The sequence below is a fragment of the Citrus clementina genome, unplaced genomic scaffold (genome assembly GCF_000493195.1).
Source record: "Citrus clementina cultivar Clemenules unplaced genomic scaffold, Citrus_clementina_v1.0 scaffold_3, whole genome shotgun sequence".
Taxonomy (NCBI): Eukaryota; Viridiplantae; Streptophyta; class Magnoliopsida; order Sapindales; family Rutaceae; genus Citrus; species Citrus x clementina.
In genome coordinates this window covers 44,541,232-44,563,069 of record NW_006262339.1, presented here as the reverse complement: position 1 = coordinate 44,563,069, position 21,838 = coordinate 44,541,232, and the positions used below count along the sequence as shown (strand labels likewise).

General features: G+C 36.0%; 4 protein-coding genes across 7 annotated transcripts; 1 reads left to right on the top strand and 3 right to left on the bottom strand.

Moving 5' to 3' along the window:
• Positions 1-108: 108 nt before the first annotated feature.
• LOC18049452 (RAN GTPase-activating protein 1) lies at positions 109-4,305 on the bottom strand. The gene is made up of 3 exons (XM_006444010.2): positions 4,151-4,305; positions 3,946-4,038; positions 109-2,184 (listed from the first exon to the last, which is right to left on the bottom strand). Exon 3 carries the CDS (start codon positions 2,171-2,173, stop codon positions 548-550), a length of 1,626 nt encoding a protein of 541 aa, XP_006444073.1. The 5' UTR covers positions 2,174-2,184; positions 3,946-4,038; positions 4,151-4,305; the 3' UTR covers positions 109-547.
• Positions 4,306-5,495: 1,190 nt separating this feature from the next.
• LOC18046114 (cyclin-P3-1) lies at positions 5,496-8,775 on the top strand. Of its 2 annotated transcripts, none has more exons than XM_006444009.2 (3): positions 5,496-5,913; positions 7,149-7,558; positions 8,093-8,775. In XM_006444009.2, the coding sequence occupies exons 2-3, from the start codon at positions 7,161-7,163 to the stop codon at positions 8,346-8,348; spliced, it is 654 nt and encodes a 217-aa protein (XP_006444072.1). In that variant the 5' UTR covers positions 5,496-5,913; positions 7,149-7,160; the 3' UTR covers positions 8,349-8,775. The 2 variants fall into 2 exon arrangements, with proteins under 2 accessions (XP_006444072.1, XP_006444071.1); XM_006444008.2 differs by lacking the exon at positions 5,496-5,913 and adding an exon at positions 6,219-6,532.
• A 250-nt stretch (positions 8,776-9,025) lies between these two features.
• On the bottom strand, positions 9,026-13,055 carry LOC18046113 (DAR GTPase 3, chloroplastic). 3 transcript variants are annotated; one of them, XM_006444007.2, is made up of 10 exons: positions 12,688-13,055; positions 12,414-12,557; positions 12,187-12,303; positions 11,752-11,895; positions 11,582-11,668; positions 11,183-11,298; positions 10,311-10,492; positions 9,897-9,954; positions 9,669-9,788; positions 9,026-9,547 (listed from the first exon to the last, which is right to left on the bottom strand). In XM_006444007.2, exons 1-10 carry the CDS (start codon positions 12,832-12,834, stop codon positions 9,541-9,543), a joined length of 1,122 nt encoding a protein of 373 aa, XP_006444070.1. In that variant the 5' UTR covers positions 12,835-13,055; the 3' UTR covers positions 9,026-9,540. The 3 variants fall into 3 exon arrangements, 2 of the variants coding, with proteins under 2 accessions (XP_006444070.1, XP_006444069.1); XM_006444006.2 differs by having other exon boundaries at positions 9,026-9,788; XR_002906562.1 differs by lacking the exon at positions 9,026-9,547 and having other exon boundaries at positions 9,758-9,788; positions 10,315-10,492.
• A 1,543-nt stretch (positions 13,056-14,598) lies between these two features.
• Positions 14,599-20,769, bottom strand: LOC18046112 (ARM REPEAT PROTEIN INTERACTING WITH ABF2). Its single transcript, XM_006444005.2, has 19 exons — positions 20,458-20,769; positions 20,060-20,211; positions 19,627-19,799; positions 19,429-19,549; positions 19,262-19,336; positions 19,067-19,161; positions 18,815-18,890; positions 18,576-18,683; positions 17,877-18,005; positions 17,707-17,775; positions 17,537-17,596; positions 17,276-17,399; positions 17,007-17,146; positions 16,386-16,449; positions 16,213-16,292; positions 15,892-15,956; positions 15,688-15,805; positions 15,475-15,599; positions 14,599-15,043 (listed from the first exon to the last, which is right to left on the bottom strand). The coding sequence occupies exons 1-19, from the start codon at positions 20,699-20,701 to the stop codon at positions 14,947-14,949; spliced, it is 2,115 nt and encodes a 704-aa protein (XP_006444068.1). The 5' UTR covers positions 20,702-20,769; the 3' UTR covers positions 14,599-14,946.
• Between the last annotated feature and the right edge of the window lie 1,069 nt (positions 20,770-21,838).

Sequence of the window (21,838 nt, the reverse complement as noted above, 5' to 3'; positions counted from 1 at the left end):
TGATATAATCTAAATTTACTAAACCAAAACAGCGAAAACATAAAGGCTTACTAAAGAAAGATGTGGGCAGGCAGCTAGTGCATGCATTATCTTGCCTGCACAATGGAATTCTCAGTTCAATGTCTTTAATTCGAAGCCATTAATAATTGGTGTTCATGAAAATCAAAGAAAATAGCCAAAACAGATGGCAATTTTGCAAAACTTAACTGCTGAGCACAAATTCCCTAAAAAAGGTAGCTACCAATTCTGAGGCTCCTTAAAGCTATCCAGTAGATAAAAGATAACTTATCTCTAGAACTACTTCAAGCTGCATCTAAAAGTAAATCCAGTTCCCAATAATTGGAGCTACAACTAGTAAACTTATAAGCTCTACTAATGTCTAATGGAAGAAACACATTAGACCTAACAGACCATTAATGAATCTACTAAATGTAATGATAGCAGGAAGCTTACACAGAAACAGGCTTGTCAATAATGAAAACTGGAAAAACTAAATCAGCATTTGAGGCCAAATAATCACCAGATGATGAAAGGCATTGCAACTTCTCTATTCCTCTTTATTGATGTGAAGCTCCTTAAGTTTTGAATCTAAATCATTCCTAATATCAGCATCATCCTCTTCAGCCCCGTCATCATAATCTTCTCCTTCGGGGTCATTCTCATCCAAAGGCCCAAGCACATCAAGTGAGTGTTTCAATATTTCCTTTACCTCATCAATCCCTTCATCAGGAATGAAATTACCATTGATATTTAGCATCTTCAAACCAGGCTTGTTGACAGCAACCTGTGCCAAAAGCCGTGCCCCTGCTCTTTTCATGGAGTTTGTGCTCAAATCAATTTCAATTAACTGGCCATGACCCTCCTCCAATGATTTGCCAATCAAAATTGCACCTTCATCCTGGAGTTCATTCTCTGCCAAGTTTAACTTGGTGAGAAATTGTTTTAATGCAATGCAAGCAGCTAAAGAAGATGCAGCCTTGGCAGTGATGTCATTTCCAGCCAAGTCCAAAACTTCAAGCGAGGGTGCACACTCCTTGAGAGCACCGGCAAGGGCTTCAGCTCCCTCATCCTCCAAGTTCAAATAACTAAGGTAAACCTCAGTAAGATCTGGAAACGCAGGTAAAACTTCACTCAGAGCTACTCCAGCTTCTACACCAAACATATTATCACGAAGATCAAGCTTCTTTAGATGGGTACATTGCCCAAGTGCCTTCGCAAGGGCAATACCTCCTTCTGCACCAATTCTAGTAGAAGAACACCGGAAATCCTCCAATGCAGGAGAATGTTTCACAATCTCAGAGATGGCAACTGCACCTTCATCTCCAGTCATGTTATTATGAAAATGAAGGACCTTAAGCTTCTCAGTTGAGGGAATTAGCTCAAGAATAGCTTGTGCAGCTTCCTCTGAGATACCATCATTCATCAAATGAAGCTCCTCCAAATTATTTTGTGATTTGAGGAGTGCCCCAAATGCTCTGACACCCTTTTCTCCCAATGCATTGTGTGAAAGATTTAGATACCTTAATTGAGAACCTTCCAAGGCAGAAGAAAACATATTTATGACTTCAAGGGCTTCTTCCTCTGGCCTTCCAGCAATAAAATCTGATAGATCTACTTCAGTCAATTGATCCTTAATTAATCTCAAGATGGGTGCAGCAACTCTGGATGCACCTAAGCCAAAACTTTTGTTACTGAAGCATATCCTGGTATATGAGTTTCCTGGCTCAGTTAGCGGCCCCAGAAGCAACTTAGCTTCCTCTTCTTCAATAAATCCCCGCTGACCTCCAGATATATCAAAGACAGTTTGACTGGCAGCAGTAGCTTTCTCAGCTATCATTTCCTCCCCATCCTCCTTTGTTCGAGGGCCTCTTTTAATTACTTCCAGCATTAGTTTACTGGATTCTTTGGCATAAATTTGAACTGAAGAACTTCCATCACCGTCTGGTTCCTTTTCATAGTGTTGGTTCGCAGCAGCAAAAGCTAACTCTTCTATTTGCTTGGCATCCTCTTCGGCCTCTTCTTTGCTCAGCAGGCCATACTTTCTAGAGAATATGGATGGAGTTGTAAGATTCTTGGTCATTCGCTGGACAAGCATTAACCTGGTACTCTGACTAGGGGGCCACAATTTGACTGACAATGCATGGTGTTGTAAAGTTTCTGTTGTAGAATCCATGACCGGATAACCTGAAGTCATGCATTGAAACTCTATTAAAAACTCAAACAAAAATCGACAACAGTAATTCGTTATTCACACATCAAGATTCAGGATCTGTTCCATTCCAGTTTAGGAATAAAGAAATGATATGGCATCCTGCTTTGAGAATATCTCTAGTTGTTCAAAATATATAAATTTCCCAGTAAACAAATTAATATAGCAAGCCACAGAACTTCCACATCATTTATGAACCAACAGAGCAAAGCGGTGACATGCTTTACAAACTGAGTAAAATAAAACATTGACCAGAATGCAAGTCAGAAGACCAGAGACAACAACATTAAAAAATAATAATAACAACAATTTGAATACCAGAGACAACGACATTAAAAAATAATAATAACAACAATTTGAATCGTAATCTATAACAGAAAACCTACCCACTGGAAAAAGATGCCCAAAATACAAGCAATCACCCAATATATGAATAAGTCACAAAAGTAAAGTTTAAATTCATGACTCATAGGAGCCCCCCCCAAAAAAAAAATCATCTTCAAATATTTCTCCTTCCACAGCTTCCCCATCAGCCAAACAGAACACCATTTTTTACAATTACAAAGATACAAAAAGATCCAGAGAAAAATATAAACTACAGTCCATACTACTAATCATTTTCTCTCTACAGATGGTCAGATGCTCGAAAAGAAAATATGAATAATTAAAAAAAAAACTAAACAAAATTAATAACACAGCTAAACAATGAATATGCACCGGATATGACTGAGTAATAACTAAATGCCAAGTATATGACGCAATACTTCAAATGTCAAGAATATGACAGAATTAGAAGTGCAATTACTCTAATACCCTTTTATGTAATACTATTTAATATTTTCAAATTGTGTTATGGACTTCTAAATTTATATTCCTCTAGACTTGTCCAGTAGTCAAGAAGTATGGCATTTTCACATAATTATATTTTATTTAATCCTTTCTATTATAGTATCAATGAATGACTGAAGAGATTGAATGTGAAGCTCTATATTGTTTAAATTCAAGACTTCTAGTATTATATTTGATAAAATTCCAAAGTCCTCAACTTGAGACTTGTCTAGGGATCTCGAAGTCGAGAAGTCTAGATTACGATCTAGAACAAAATTCTAACACTAAACTCATTTATCAACAATCAACAAAATAAATCCCACAAAAAAAAGATATGTTGCTTATACATTTAAATATATATCATCATATTTTATAAAAAAAGAAGTACTAAATCAAAAACACCCGATACTTATAAACTCAACACTTTTTTTACCCATATAATTGTAAGTAAACAGAATAAAAACTTAAACTCAAAAAACTAATCTTATGGTAAATATTGAAGAAAAATACAAACTTGTTAGAAATAAATGTGGTTTCTCAATACTTTTTGGATGTATTTGTGGAAGAAATACTAAATTTTGTGTGAAACTTATTAGAGAGATGTTAAGAAATACTAAATTTTTGGTGAAACTTATTACAGAGATGTTAAAACTCTTGTTTTTTGTTTGGGTGGTGGGGGGAGGGGTGGGGAATTGTTCTTGATGAAGATGAGAGACATTTTAGACAAAATACCACTAAAATGTCATATACATTACATTCTGAAAACGTTGTCAAATTTATACAAAGTTCAATTTTTTTTTTAAAAAAAAAAAAAACAAAAAAAACTCACGAAGCAACCCTAAAACAGCATAACTAAAAATCTTATAGCGACATAAATTATGATATGGATTAAACAAAAGCAAAATTACCTGAAAAACCGCAAAATAAGTGAGACACACACTGGTCTTACAACAGGAGATTCAACAGCAGAGCGAGAAACCCAAGACTTTTCAGTTATTTACCTATTTAAGAAAAAACAAATTAATTAAGTAATTTAACGAAAAGGAAACCCTAGAACTAGATTTCGAGAAATGAAATATTAGTAAAAGAGATAAGAGAAGCAGAGAGAGAGACCGAGAGAGAGGAAGTGATTCTTTGGAATTTGGTGGCGTGAGAACTGAGGGTAATGATAGCAGAAATCAAACAAGTGCGTGCGGTGAATTGGAGGGAAATGATTGTCAAGTCCAAAAAATTTGAGAGCCAACCGCCAAGTTAGCGTCGGTTTTAAGTTTTCGACTTGAGTTGCAATCACGAAAAAGCCCCTCGATCTTGTGCTATTATCGTTTCGTAATGTGTTTTGGGTTCGAATTTGAGATTGGGCCTTGCAAATCAAGCGTCCACCCAAAAAGCCCCAATTTAATAATCCAGTTTAAGATTTTTGGGCTTCTATAGAGAACTCGATCTGTCGGGGCTGACAATTTGCCAGCTGGTCGCCCGACAATTACGACGTGGACATTCCAACTGTACTGTCCTTATTATAAGCAAGCATAACATAACACGGGCAGTTGACATCGGTGATCTGGTGAGTTGGTTCCTAAATCAAATTTATAAACACAACGCCATGTAATGTGAATATGTGATGAGGTGTTGTTACAGCTGGAGCCTGCAGCCTGTAGGCCCAAACGAAGCATGAATTAATTTTCATCTTCATTTAATATTTGTTTGTTCTCGTGCATTGGAGAAAAAGGATGGGTTTCTTCTGCTGATGGTCCACTCCGCACCGAACACCTTTATCCTTTGAGTTTGATGCAAGCAAATTTGTCTCGCCTGTGTCTAGAAAAACGAATCTCGATACTAATGATTTTGACGCCACTGTTTATTTGCACACGCCGTCGAGATCCGGAATCACAAACAGCCAAAACGATAGGTTAATACAGATAGATTGTCTACACAAAATTCGATTATTTGTTCATCATTCACTTAGACAGGCATCAGGTAAGAATTATGCGCGACACCAAAGACGTTTGTTGTTGTGGATGTGAAATAAAGACAGGTCACCATAATGATTCATGACATCATAACATATCGTATACTTACGGCTTAACTACCGTGGGTGGGATTACACTCGATACTCACTCACCCTAATCAAATTAAATGATAATGCCGATTGACAATGATTGTTATTACAAGGCCAAGCAAGTAGCAACCCATTGACGGTGGCCTGACTTGCGGCGTAATTTAATAAAGAATTTTCTGAGGGACAAGCTAACATGCAATTGAATTAATACACTTTATTACACCTTTGGGAAGAAGAAGAATCATGTCGTCTAAACGTACTTAAAACTTTCTAAATTTACCCGATCACACACATAATACACATTCCACTGCTTCTTAATTATCATGAGCATTGGAAAGAATAATTATATCATTATTAATTACCAAAACAAAAGCTTGCCTCAATGAACCCACTTAAGAAACAAACTACGGTGAGGGTTAGCGCCACACCGACACCAATCTTACATGTAAAGCTTCATGGGGAAATAGAGAAGAGAAGGCCTTTTGCTTTCCATTAAAGAATTATGTGAGAGAGAGGGGGCAATTGAGCTGTGAGCATTACTCAATAAATGAATAAATAAATAAATAAACACGTAACAGTACTGTCTCATTCTCCTTCTCTTTCTCTTTGTTTGTTGTCGGGCAAGAGTATAGAGAGAAGAGGAGGAGGAATAATAATATGTAAGCTTCCTCTGTTAAGATTGCATCTCTCTATCTTAAGTGTCTTAATGCTTTTCTTGAAGAAACAGAAACAGCTGATACGCTGACCATAGAGACGTCTCTTTTCCTTTCTTTTTTGGAACCAACCACAGAGACATCTCATCTCTCTCAAGAATTTGTCTGTAAGTTTTCGTGTGTTTATACTTACTGAGAGTAACTGTGATGTGGATCCATTTTCTTTGTTTACTGGTTACAGTTTTAGGTAATGAGATTTGCTGCTCATATGTCAACCTATAATTTTTTTTTTTAATTTTCATGTTTGGACTTTTGAATTTCAGTGTTTTGTTATGTAATGTTTGATGGATTTCTTTTCTTTAGACTCTTGTTAAGCAATCGATTTCATCTTGGATAAAATTTCTAACTTTAGGCTTCCATATTTGTGGGGAAAATGTGAAGTGGGAGCTTCTTTCTCGTAGAGGAAATAGATAGGGTGTAAATCTTACTTCTTCTTTTTTAATTGTGAATTGTGTGTTAAGTGGATAATCTTATCTGGTTAAAGCATCTGCTTTACCCTGCTTAAGTTTTGGAATACTAACTATATAAATGGGAATTCGAGATTTCCTATGGAGTTCTAACCATAACAGCAGAAACTGGATCATGTATCTTAATTGGGCACCTGCCAAGTCTCGAGTTAAAGTGTTTGGTTTAAGAAATTTAGTTGGAACAAAATTGTTGTCGATTTAGTTAGCTATGGAGCAAATTTCTCAAGTTACCGATGCGGTGGCTTGCCAATTTGGAAAGGTACCAAATGCTCACACCATTTCTGATTAGTGACTATAGTTGCTAGCCTAGTGTTTTTGGCATGAATGTATGCCTCTAGCCTTAATATGTTTTGTTCTTTTCTAGGAGCTTCTTTTCCAACTTTCATGTTCTCTTAACTGAACTGCACCAAATGCTAATTTGATGCAAGGTTTGCCACTTTGGGGGTTTTAACTAGTACACAAATGTGGAATTTTATTGCTAGCTCTACAATCCAATGGCCAATAATGATTCTTATTATTATGTATTAGATTTAGGCAAAGCAGTGCTGTCTAACAATGAATCTCTTTGCTTGCCTTCAGGACTTGAAAGTGAGAATGCTGTGAACTTTTTGTTAATTTGTTTTAAGCATAGATTGGCTTGACAGGTCCAACTGTCGGTAGATCCTATGTGAGTTGGCTGTTAGGGGGTTACTGGTCCACCAATCTGGTTTTCGTGCAAGTTGTCTCTAATTATTGTCACTTTTCATTTTAATGGTTCAGTACACCCAGCAGCTACAATTGTTACCCAGCATCATTTTTATTTGTATCTTGTGTTTTCCTCTTTACAACTTTTTTTTAAAAAGAACTGTCATTAATGCAATGTCCCTAAATTGCAGCATTATCTAGATATGGGAACTCTGGCACTTGATACTGAGAGTGTTGGTACAGATATATACCGCATGTTGGGACTTAAAGATTTGGGAAAAGGAACTGTAGGAAGTCCGAAGATTTTGTCGCTTATTGGTAGACTTCTTGAGAAATCTGTTCAGAAAAATGAGATGCTACTTGATACAATCAAAACTAAAGACGTTACCATATTTCACGGGTTAAGAGCACCCACTATCAGTATTCAACAATATATCGATCGCATATTCAAGTATGGAGCCTGCAGCCCCTCCTGCTTTGTCATTGCACACATTTATATGGATAGATTCCTTCAGAAAACTGATGGTCATTTAACCTCCCTTAACGTGCATCGGCTCCTTATAACAAGTGTAATGGTAGCAGCTAAATTTATTGATGATGCGTAAGTACTAATCTGTGTTATTAGATGTATATTTGATCATAGCATATTGTGTCATTACATCTCAAAATGATGACCCAATGGCTAGTAACCTTGCAATACATGCATGCTGGATCGGCAATATGTTTATTGTTACCCATTGACCAATCAACCGGTAGTTCCAGGCTGGGGAGTTGTATATATTAGGCTCATGGGAAGACTTGTGTCTGTTTGTTTGGCCAAGAAAATAATGCTTTGCTGAACCTTGACAACAGGGAGGAGGAAAAAAAAAGCACAATGACATGGTTGGTCCTAAGGGACCAAGTGCTTAACTGCCTATGGAGTTCAATGATATGAAACTTGATTATGTGCCACACTTGTAAGGGCTAAATAATAATAATTAAAAAAAAAGATATATATTGCATTAGTCAATCAGAAAATGACTTGTTACAGGGAAATTCAGTTCTGCTATCCAGTTCTATTACTTGCTTTGCATCTTTTGGCTATGGTTGTGATTAATGGAAAGTTTGTAAAGAGATATCCTAAATTGTTTTGCAGATTTTTCAACAATGCATACTATGCTAGAGTGGGAGGAGTAAGCACAGCAGAAATGAACAGGATGGAGGTGAAATTTTTGTTTAGTTTAGATTTCAGGCTTCAAGTGAATGTCGAGACATTTCACAAATTTTGTTCTCAACTGGGAAAAGAAGCAGCTGAAGGACTCCAAATTGACAGGCCAATTCAAGCTTGTAAAATCAAGGAGAATTGGTCAAGTAAAGGAGATGCAGCTTGTGTTCCCACAATTGCAAGATGAAGATAAGGACTCATCTCAATTTATCATTACAACTCCACATTCTGCTGAAGTGTGTTTAAGATCGATATGTTAATTGTAGACGGTAGGTGCATTTTAGTGAATGATCATTGCAGAAGCAGCGATATTTGCTCCCTTGGATGATTTTGTATCCCATACTTGGTCATAGGTCATCCTACATTTTCTGTATTCCATCATGTGCTTTCCTTTCTAGGCCTTCATTTCCGAGCGGTTCTGGCCATCACAGTTTGTTTTTATTCATCTAAAAGCTTGTATGTATAGATTAAGCACATTTATTGTTATGAAACTGATGGTTTTAATTACCATCTAGTTGGCAGCAACTTGCTTGATCTTATGGTTTAGCATTGTACGTGTAACTTTTCAAAACTGAAGAAGTAGGAGGAATTGGAAGTCTTATGGTTTACCATTATATTTAGTTCTTTTCAAAATTGCATGTCTGATACCGTTGATGATATTTTGTATCAAAATTTCTGCCTCTGGACTAACCCGTGTTTATTCAACTATGTCCTATAGCACCTGTCAATCCGAAAAATACCTATGACCTTAGTGGCAAGAATAATTATCAGACACGTACTGTGGTGCAATTACCAACAGTACACACTGATCAGTATTCAGAGAATAAGGGAGAGTAAAGAGATTATGCCCGTCGCCAGGAAACATTGTCAAAGATATTTTTTGATTGGTGGTACTGAAAAGAAATAGGAACGTATCCAACAAGCTGCATCAACATGCTGGATCAACATTACTGCAGCAGCCACTACAATAGCAAAGATCAAGATCCCCATGAGCAGTGCTTAGTTCTCAGTGTGGTTACAGCCCTTTTAAAAGTAAATACAAAAACATGCGTGTTTAAATTTAGAGACAATGCATACTTCACTAACCTTCTACCCAGCGATGATAATGTACAAAAATTGCTATACATGATGAATACAAAAAAAAAATGTAGATGACGCCCCACATTGTAGCATGAGGATGCTGGTAGATGACAATGTAAGAAACAGAAAATCTGATATTTTATACCTTTGATGGATAGTCCCCTTTTTGTATATTGCTTCCCTTTTTAGTCCTGCTAACTTCCCAGCTGCCATGTCCTTGTCTTTGTGCTCAGTCCAATTACAACAAAACTAAACCATTTTTTTCTCTCTTCAATTATGGCACTGCAGTCAATGAAAGCCTACAGACTTCCAAAGGGATTCTAAACTTGTCATTGAGAGCATACACAACTTAAGAGATCAAGAGATAAAATGGAGCATTTTAATCATCTTGAAGCCAAAGCAGGCATATCCAACTAGGTGTTATTACCGAGGAGGCCTCTCCAGTGAAATCCAACCGAATTTCCCTTTTCGGAAATCTGTCAAGATACGAAATGCTGCTTGATGGGTGTCCCCATTGAACAAGTGAAGGGCAAGCTTCTGTACAAATCTGCAAGACAACAGATTAATAGCGACATAATCAACTCACTAATTGTAGCAGGATAAAAAGTCAGGGTAACCAAACATTCTGAGAAAAGAATATCAAGCCAAGACATACGTTTTACCACAGGTACCATCCATGTCAATTTTGTAACGGTTCTGAAGAGCAGTTATACCTGAAATGAGCACAAACTGAATTACAAGTTGAACAGGTAAATAGCAAAGTTTTGAGTAATCCATCTTGCCAATGACTACGTCACGTGTCATGGTGATGAAATTACTGCCAGATCCAGCAAAGCTGCTCTTGTAAAATTTCTCCTCTCAAATATCCTGTTACTCATCTCAGACACAATCTTAAAATGGATAAACATATGAGAGGATCTGAACACCCACAACTTGTGCTTGCAGGACAGAATTTCACATGCCTAGAGAAAGGACCTCTTAGCAAACGAGTAAAACAGGAAATGAACCCTTGACAAATTTGGGATCATAAACATCTGCAATTTGTGTTAAGAATATATAGTTACAATACCTACTGTTGGAATCCTTGCCAGCATTTGTACAAGAATTGCAGCAACATCAGCTACATCATAGGATCTCTCTCCAATGTCATCACATATAGCAAGCTTTATTGCAGCTGCTTGATCACTAATCCGCATCGGAATTATTCCAGGAGAGTCTAGAAATTCAAGATCTTTGCCAAAACGAACCCACCTAATACAGAAATTGAAAAAAATTAAACGATTATCATTGAACTGTTACAGCCAGATATAAGGAAGACACGCAAACAGAAAGATGAAGTTCATAATTTTCTTTTCTGGTGAACATAAAGATAGAGAATAAAACCCTAGAATCGTACAGCTCCAAAAGTTTACACTTTAGTGAAGTTAAATTTTAATTTTGGTGAACTTACAAGCCTCTCAATGGTTTTTGACCAGCAAGCATCATTTGATTTTTAAGATCTCAAAGTTTCTTCCTAATCAAAATTCCAACAGCTATGGTCGATAAAAATTTGAACTTTCGTATCTCCAGTATTTTTTTGAACTCCATGAACGCAGGGCTTAAGTTTGAACAATTGCAGTACTGCATGTTCAAAACCTCATTGACAAAATTCAATTCTTATGTTTCAAAAAGTTCAGAACATTTTAATTCAAGCAACTCCAAAGCATTTGGAATGTAAACAACATATGATTTCTCCATATTTAAGTTCTCCTTTACGAACATTACAGTTTTTCCAAGTATGGAAACGACAAAGTTAGCTCAGTATCTTGTTTTCTAGGACTGCATTAATGCAGGACTTACAAAATTTGAAAATTGCATTAAAATGTCCTTTTCCCTTCCACCTAGTCTTGGGTAACTTTACATTTTTGGTGATATTTAAGCAAGAAAAATTGTGATACATACTTCAATACTCTTGTAACACCTGGTCTAGGTGCTGCTGGACACATTCGCCGCTTCAGCAAACGGTTGATCAAAGATGATTTCCCGACATTAGGATATCCAACAATTCCAGCCCGAACCTGTAAGATGAAGAAGGAAAATTCTTGGTGAATTCAAAGTAAAAGTTAAATTCAGACAAGGGGTCAACAATCATATGCTTCTAATATACTAAATAAAATTAACTAGGATACCAGAAGAAAGAGGAGCAAGAAAAGAAATTAGAATGTTCGAAAGAATCAGCAGTAACGCAAAATCAAATACTAGATACCTGAGAACAAAGTCTGCTGCAAATAAAAGGCTGAGAGAAGATATAAAATATCAAAAAAGGTTCAATATTATTAGTGATTGATATGGAAAACCCACCGCACGAGGAAGCAGACCTTTAGATCTTCGTTTGACATTTACATCAGAAGCCAATGCCTTTGCTAACCGGCTCAGCTTCATAGTGCCCTGTATTTACATTATGAAAGAGCTTATTTTCTGCTTTGATGCACGAGCTAAAGAAAGCTCACAAGGATCGATTATTAATATACCATTCCCAATTGTCCATTGGAGAAGATAACTTTAGTCCCTTGCTTTGCAAAATAAGTTGCCCAAGCATTTCGATCTGCCATAGATATCATGTCTTCTCGGTTCAAAACTAAAATTCTTTTCCTATTACCAAGCCATTGATCCATCTGCACATAGAATAGTGGTAATACAAAAGTTTTAAACATGAGAGTGGAGCATTCTAAACAAAAGCAACAAGAGGCCTAACTAGTAACATTTAGCTATAGCACTTAACTCGATCAACATTCAATAGTTTCAACTTTCAAGAAGTAATAATAAACATCCATTGGTATCATAGAAACTACCAAGCAAATGAATAACCGCAAAATAGCTAAAAGTTTCAGACTTCAAGAAAATGAAAATGAGTCGTCAAACAGAGTCTTATTAATAAGAGAACATTGAGAATGGAAAACTCTAACCAGTGGATGGGTAGTGGACAAGGGAATTCGAGCATCTCGAACTTCTATGACAACATCCATGAGCTTCAGTTGATCTTTGAGTTCTTTTTCAGTTTTTGCAATATGACCAGGATACCACTGTAGAATTTGCCATCATTTCATATGAACATTTAGAGGTTCTAAACATAACTATGTATTTGGTTAATTATGACGAGCAAAATTTCATTTAAAAAAAAAAAAAAAAACACCTGAACAGGCCGCAATGACTTGGTCCAGTAGTAAAGATCAGCATCCAGATCAGCCCAATCACACTCTTCTTCGTAGGCCTCAATACTGCCATTGGAATTATTTGAATTTCCTCCATGCCAACTCGATTGTTTCCCACCAACAGTCTGAAATAATTTCCTCCAAAATTATTCATTAATTCATTGAGTAACATAATTGATTCATAAACGTAAACAATCTCTATTTCTTCAGATAGAAAGACAAAATTAGCAGGAAATGAGAAGTTGGCGACGTTGCCTGAATAATAGGAGCTGAAGACGACAAAGAAGCAGACGAAGCTAGAGATGTCGTAGATGGTTTGGTTTTACTTTTGCAATGAACAAAAGGCACAGTGACTGTAGGAGAAGGTAACCATAAACTTGATAGCTGCACCTGCACAGCCATATGGCGCCTTTTTCACTAGACTGAAAGCACACAGAAAATCAAATGATATCTTTGCTATCTGAACAGCATAAAAGCGAGCGAGCGAGCGAGCTTGACATCGACGAGAGAAGAAACCCAACCGGGCAAGCAAATCGTGGAGGTCCAAGTGATATTCGGCTTGCTACTGGCAAGCATTGGGCATCTATCCTGGATTGGACCGATGATACCCTAAACTCGCAGTCTGTCCGCATTCCCAAGCTCAGCCCAATAGATTCTGATTATGGAGTGGTGCGCTCAGTTTGTCTCACAGTCACAGACCCCCGATTTTTAATTAATATTATTTATTTCAAAATTTCCTTTATTGCAAAATAAAAATAATTAAAAAATAAATACTTTTGTCTTTCTCAAGCTCTCAGTAAATTAATTTTCCATCTCTCATATCTCTCTTATTTTTTAATTGACTCACAATTTGAATCAGAATTAACTCTTAATCATATCTCAAATTGAAATTAAGCAAAATCTTATATAATCACACAAAGCAAAATAAATTTCATCAATAACAATAAAACCTACCAGTTGTTTATAAAATTTAATAAAACCCAATAACAAAACTCAACCTATGTTGGTGGACGTGATGGCTTGATGGTAAAGAATATAAATTGTGGTAGTGCCAATGATAATGATATTCTTATTGTTGATGAAGATATGTGGTTCCGATGATAGTTATGCTAGAGAGAGGGGGACGGGGAAGAGAATTAATACTATTTCTCATTTTTAATAACTATAATTCTGAAAAGTAGTAAAATAAATTAAGTAGGAACTTGTGAGATAATTTGAGAGAGTATAAGTTATTTGAATCCATCAAAATACTTACTAAACCCACAATTTAATAAAAATTCATATTACTCAAACTTCCAAAATATAAATTACTATTATAGATAAATAATTATTTATTAAATAAAAAAATTTAACTTTCGACACCATTTTTGAACCTATCTCTAAAACTTTTTACAATGGACATTCATATTTCTATAAACCTAATTTTATTAATGAGCTCAAACATATTTACATTCATATCAAACTGTTGAAGCCCCACCCGAATTGCACAAATGGTTCTTCAATTTCAGTTCAAGCAAGTAGAAGTGCAAACCAAACAAAGGACTTACCATTAGATGAAGTCACCAGTCATGATGACAAGCTTCAACTATAATCAGAATCTATTGCCGACATACTAAAGTCTTCCCCAATTTATCTTCTATGGGTATTTCAACCTGGATTTTGATATCATTTGCAATGAAATAACATGGGAGACTAAAAGAAAATTATCTTCATCGAATCATCATTCTAGACTTCTTTGAAAAAATTTCGCCCAACTTAAAAAGTTAGAACACAATATTAAAAAAGTTCTACTAATTTCTGGTAAATTTATTTGAACATTTGTTTTGTTGCTTAATATCAAACGTGTAAACTGAACCAAGTATGACCAAGGAGGCAACGACAATAGAAATAGTTTTAATTGGTTCGTTTGATAAAAAAAATGTCAAAATAAGAATATAGCTATTAGAGTATATATTTGGTATTCAATGGGTTATTGAGCAGAATCTTTTTTTTTTAAATTTTAAAGGTGAATTTCTTTAACAAATAAATAAATAGAGTATTTTAATTTTATCAAAAAAAATTGAGTACTTAAATTAATAGGTTCAAATATCTCCAGTTGTCAAATATCATTACTCTTGATTTTACAGATAATGGATTTGGAATTTTGAACCATCGGCTTACGTCCTGTTTTGTTGATCCCGCGTCTAAAACCCCAATTCCATAATATGTATTAAATGCCCACGAGTTCGTCTGCGTCCTGCTTGTCTAAACGACTGCAAAATGCGCGTCAAGTAAATTTGATCATCCAATAATTATCGCCTATTTTCAACCTCCCAGTCTTCAATTGCCTATGACAACATCAATATATGGGATTTACATTATCTGAGAAGTCGCCAAGTCTTCTTACACCTAACACGAGGAATCAGCAAAATTTCCTCCACTAGCTCAACAACAATAACCCAAGCTCTATTTACATTCTTGGTCTTCATCTACTATTCTGTTTCAATATCAAAATTAAAGCTAAATCATTTACATTCACAACTGGCTTGAATTCACAATGACAGGATTCGAAAATGCTTTTGTGAAGTAATTTCGTATCTCTGGTAACACACAACGGATCAAACGAAAGAACCTGCGTGTTGTCAAATAGTTGAATTAGAATTTCTCAAATTCAGTTAGGGTCCAAACATATATACCACTGACTACACGAAACTAAAATGGCACAGGAAAGACTAGAGACATTGGCAGTGTTTAATATCATTCAAATGTTCTAGGAAATCCCACTGAATATGGGATTCAGATAATAATTTCACTTCAAAGCCATTGCAGAAATAACAATTTTTCAGACTACCACAAAGATTCAAAGTCCTGAAAAAATGTGAAAGCAAATTTTCTAGCATGATTTATTACCACGATTGTCATAGGTAGTTAAGATAAATTTCCCTCCTTAAACCCAAAATCTAATTAAAAGAACGGCCAGAAATTTATACACCAAGAATATTGAAATTAATTGTTCAAAGCAGCTTGAAAAATGGACAATCAAGGTGGAAGGAGGTAGCATACCATGGTTTGTTTCTCATTTTGTCAAATTTCTCCAATATAAACAGTATGCATGATTGCTTTAATGTCGTAGCATTGTAGGCCTCTGATAACTCGTACATGAGCATAATGTTTTCAACAGAAATAATCTAAGGAGAGAAAATAAATCATTAGACTAAATATTAAGAATACTATAATGCTGTTAAAAACACAAATCAAACTCAACATTTAGCCAACCTGTGCAATGGAATACTCGCAGAGTCGTTTAAGACCTTCTAAAAGATACTGGTCTGCAGCCCTCAGAAGATCTTGAGCAATATCTACACTGACATCGACATTTCCTGTATATATGAATCTACAAACATCCAAAATACAATAAAATATCAACAGGGGATATTTGCTTAATCATTCATCTTTTAAGGGAGAATGCAAAGCTCAGACCTCATCATCAACTCAAAAACATTCCATCTGATATTTGGAATCTCTACATCTTTTGCATTTTTCTCCTGCAATGCATTTTTATAAAGCTTCAATAAGTTATAAATCCAAATTTCATAATGATACATGGCAATCAGCCAATAGAATGCAAAATATTGCACAGATCAGTAGATGCAGAATGTTCAGAAAGAAATCTGACTATGACTGAATCCTCATACATGATTCTCAGTCTTTTATTTTGCAGATTTATCTGTTTTATTTCATCTTCTTTTAGTTAAGCATTTAGCAAGAAACAAGATAGCTCTAAAATAAGTCAATGCTCACCTTGTAACCGCCATCAAACATTGCACGGAAAGCATCCGACGAAGCAAGCAAACAAATTCTGTGAGCATAAAATTGTTTACCTGACAACGTTAAGAAAGAATAGTATGCTCGTGTCATTAAGAAACACAAAAAAGGAGCAATAATTTCAAATCAAAGTGGAAACAAATGTATACCTTCAACAACAAATGTCACATCGGACAACGTAGGATTGTTTACAAATTGCTCACCCAAGTACACCTACAGCAAAATTATGAAATTGTTACAATGCAAAATGTGAACAGATGAAACTGATATCAAGAATGAGGAAGTCAACACAATGTTGAGTCTGAAATAAAGAACTAGAATCAGTGCTTTGGACCATTGAGCATAAAAAGAAGGAAGCTTATTGAGCAACATTAATTTATGTTTTAGGAAGACAAAAGTCATGGCTCAAATTACAGGCTAATCTTCCGAATTTCAAGCAAAAGGTCAAAAGAAGAGTAGTTATAGGATAATTGCTCGGGGTGGATAGAGTAAGGGTTATTTTAACAAATCAACTCCCCCCCCCCCCCCCCCCCCTTCCAAAAAAAAGGCATGTAATTGAAGATCAGCTGGTGGTCAAAATAGCCAACTCTTCAAAACTCCATAACCTAGGAAATAATTTACATTGGCTCTCTTGAATTGAACTATAAGACGCAGCAAAGAAAGCAAATGCACATTCATATCAAGTGCACATCTTCAGCCCGCATTTTCTATTTCACCTAAGAAACTAGAAAATTTATACCCCAAAGCTGGCAGAAATTCAGAAAACACACCTGTTGGGTTGGTGATGGAGGAGCTGCATCCATAGGAGATAGAGAAGTAGCTTTGGTAGCCAACTTATACAAGGCCACCGAACTTTCCTCTCGCTGCTTTACAGATGTAGACTCAAGGAGCCCCAACAGTAACTCCAATCCTGCAGGAAAAACAAGTGAACAATGAAGGAGCCAAGAACCAGAGAAAACCTGACTTGAACTGCTGGAGTAAACGTATGCAACAAAGACAACTGGGATCAAAGTAGGTAGCTCAGCTCAAGTATTTATACCATTGTTATCAATAAAAATAGTTTTACAATCATCAGGGGCACAAAGATGGGCAAGGGCCAAAGTAACTCGTCTTTTAACAGCCCTGTCGGCAACTCGCAGCAGATACAAAAGATGATTCAATACCTGTCAAAACATTGACAAAATTGATACACCAGGTCAAACAAACTTATGCTTATACAATCAATTTCTTCCATGAAAAAACTAAATTTTACAATTCAAATCAAGTAGATTTCCTAAAAAGTAGAGATGAACGAACTCACTCGTCCGTGAACTTTCTCCTCTAGTCTTTTTAATGTCCTTGCTACACAGTCTTTAGTTGGCTACAAGTATCATGAAAATTTTTGTAACAGCTAGCAACAAAACTCTGAATGGAACAATAAAGGGAAGTATCTATAATGTAGTTTCTAGTAAAATGGAAACATGAGCATACTTGCACAGTGAATTCTCCATCCTGGAGCTTCTGAACACCTCCAACCCTCACAAGATCTGCAACATTATCCTATGGAAACAACTTGTGATGTAAGTACAAATACATAAATTAGATGGATAACAAATGACAGATTACAGCAAAATAAAATGACTGAATGACCTTAACCATACCTCATTATCTGCAAGGCCATATAAAGCAAATGCAGCATTATGTTGCAGAGATCCATTTTTAGAATCAAGAAGCTTTAGCAAAGGCAATATACCACCATCCTGAGCAATGCCAGCTTGATTGTGTGTGTCCTACAATTAAACAGTTTTAGCATACTCGGAAAAAACACGCACATCTGCATAGCACCCAAACCTTTCAGGATAAAAATATATTGAACAAGACATTTGTCAAATAGAAACAAAACTTTTCTGTTACTAGTTACTAGAGAAATTTAATGAGGATGGATAACATAAAGATTGATTGCCACATAAGTTGTTATGCACAAAATTAAGGACTTTGATGCACCAAAATCTTTCAGGAAAAACCAAAGCAGATAGAAAGATTTGCCGTGAATCAGAATCAGTGGATGCTTATTACTGTAAGAATAGAACAAGATGATAACAGAGATATATCTACATAAACCTAATAATCATCCATGCAAAACACCTTAGAATGTTTACACAATTGTTTACTAAAATACCATCATAACAGAATTCAGTTTACATTTATATTAAGTAACCTTCCTCATAAAATGAAAGTAGAGTATAACAGCTCAAACTATTCAAGTCCAGCTGATAACAATTAAATATAGCAGCCTTCTAATGCCATTTATATTAGTATCTTCTTTGAAAAAGGCACAACAGGATTGAGGAAATAATAACCTGTGCCAATCTCCCTAGTGCAAAAGCAGACATTTCCTTAAGCTGTGAATCTGGGGACTGAAGCATTTCAATTAATGGCCGTACAGCTCCTCTCTGAACAATGTGCACCTGCATGAAACTCATTTTTGTTGCACTGAAAATGGGGCTGGTAATATAAATTTATGACCTAATTTCCTTGACTACTGCCGATATAAAAGATTAAAAAGTCAAGTCATAAAGAGGAAATTATTTCAGTATACCTTGGAATTCGAATCGGCCGCAGCAAATTGACCAAGTAACAGAGCTGCTTCTCTTTTGCTTTCTGAACAGGAGGAACTGTTGCAAATTGATCAGCTTCTTCAATTATTAGTTTATTAATAATAATAAAGAACCTTATAGAGTAAATTGAAAGCAAATCTTATGATATAGCCTGAGGCAGGTAAATAAGACACCATAAGAGTAATTAGAATTCAGCTCAGAAAAAGGCGAACTTTGCAAAATTCAATATTTACCTGAGCAGCCCAATGACTGGTTGCAAAGCCCCAGCAAGAATAACTTCCTTCTTTATGCTTGGGGAAGAGTGAACTAGATTCCCAATCACACCAACCTGAAAATCTCAGGTGAAGTCAGTTAGTCAGTCAATGATCAAAGCATCATGAAGTTGTGAATTGAAACTACAAATATTATGAATTTGAAAGAGTGCCCACAGCTTCGAAGTGTACACTAGCATCCTCTGAGCGCAGCATTAGAACAAGGGTAGGTAGAGCATTGCATTCCACAATCTGCGAACTCAAAATTTATTTATTTTCAATAAAAATAAGAAGAAAAAGTTGCTTAAGAACCTCAAGTGTATAATTTAGCAAGAAAACTGTACCAGTTTTTTGTTTTCATCATTTTTGAAGGCAAGAGTCCGCAGGGCACCAGCAGCTGCCCTTTGTACCTTCACATCTACAAACTTCAGTAGTTCAACAAGAGGGGGGATGCCGTCTTCAACCCTGAATGTACGACAGAGACATTAGAAAGAGGGTACAATAATTTATATAAGAAAAGCAAAATATGCAAACAAGTAAACCTGACACGGGTTTTGATGTTGGCGTTCTCATGTGCAAGGTTGGTGATTGCATCAGCTGCTCTCCTAATAACACCACTGAGTGCCCGAGAATTACCACCATTCTTATACTGCTTTAATAAGCTCACGAGATGGGGCAAAGCTCCAGTATCAACTATGATTTGTTGATGCTCTGGCTATTTAACAAAGCATAACAAGCAGGGTAAATACTACAAGGTAAACAAACAGCTAAAAACATCAACCAAGATGCAGACACATAAAAGAGAAACAAAATGTCCGGAGCACAATAGTATGACTCTACTTTGGAAGAAATGTTCAACTAACAAAAATAAAACTACAAAGATACAAAAATGAAGATAAGTCACTTGGCCGTGACACCTTTTTTTCAAATACTATGAAGTAACAATTCATGCGTTCAGTTAAGGTAGTCAATTACTTTGACAGCAAGAAGTCCAAGCGCAAAAGCACATTCTTTCTCCACTTCGTGCTCGTACGGGATCTGAGCATTCGTCAACTGTGGTGGCGTCTGGAGATGTTCCACCAATGCAGGCACGGCTCCATTATCCACAATTAAACTCACAATTTCCTCTGCGCCAACACATTGTTTGTTAGAACCAGAACGAAAATAAACTAAAAAATGACTACAAATACGAAAAATTTACATAATTATTATAGCCAATCAACGCGAAGTGATTTCAGACGAAGTGCTTAAATTTGGCCATCAATATTCCATTTCTTGAAAGAACCAGGTGCGACAAAGACAAACAACACCCTCACAAATTTGTGCAGTTACATATATATTTATAATCAGGATAGAAATGTCGAAAACAGTACCGTTTTTGGCGAATTCAACAAGAGCGTGAGAGGCGGTTTTGGCGGCGGCGCGATCGGTTTCATCAGAAGAGAATTTGGAGTTGAGTATATCAATCTGAGCGCGGATATCTTGAACGAGATCTTGTTGAGTGGCGCCGGATTCGACGATCGAGACCTTGCGATCAGGTTTCTCTTCGAAATCTTGCTCAAGCTTCCGCTTCAAGCTTCTTCGAGCCGGAGAGGTTTGGCGCTCCCGACGATCCATCAAGAATTGGATGTAAATGATGGAGACGATGCTAGGGATAATTTGGGAATGAAAAGTGGGTGTTTCTGAGTTTAGTGAAATAAAGAATGTGTATGATTTCGGTTTTAATTGGACGAGGTAAAATTTTTGGTGAGGTGTTGGAAGCCCGCCGTTTCATTTTCGGATGTCAGGCTAACGTGCGCTCCCGCCTTTTGGAAATTAGTTTAAAAAATTATTGCGCCAGCTACCCGGTTTTCTAATGTATAATATTTTTTATTTTTTTCAGAAGCACTGGGAACGTGGAGTCCTTGCAACGTGCCTTCATGTCTTAAATGAACAAGGTACAATAGCTTCACTTAATCACACATATATTGCTTTGATTCCTAAGACGGCGAGGCCTAGGAAAGTGATTGAATTCAGACATATTAGCTTATGCAATGTAATTTATAGATTAGTAGCTAAAGTGATTGCTAATAGGTTGAAGCAAGTACTTCATGAGGTAATATCTTCAACGCAAAGTGCCTTTGTATCAAATAGATTAATAACTGATAATATTATTATTGGTTATGAATGTTTGCACAAAATTAGGCATAGTAAGAGTAAAAAGAAAGGGATAGTTGCCTTAAAACTAGATATTAGCAAAGCATACGATCGAGTAGAGTGGCTATTCTTGAAACATACAATGGAGAGACTTGGTTTTTTTTTATAAATGGATTAGGCTTGTTATGGACTGTATAACCACCCCTTCCTTTTCTATTATCATAAATAGGGATGGCAATGGGCACCGCCCGCAGCGGGTTTGTCATTACCAAACCCAAACCCGCACAAAATTTAAATTATCAAACCCACCCGCAACCCGCAGCGGGTTTTAATTTTTTTATAAAAACCCACCCGCAGTGGGTTTTAACAATTACCAAACCCGCAATGGTATCCGGCGGATTTTTTGCAGGCTTCCGTATTTAAATAAAAAATGTTTAATATATAAATTTATAATAATAACCTCAAATTCCATATAACATACTCAATTTTTTATTTAAATAATGTAAATGAAAAATTAAAATTTCCACATCAATTCAACACAAATTCTCAAATTTAAGTATAAATTACACAAATCCATTTAAAAAACACAAACTAGTATCTAAAAATAATAATTACATT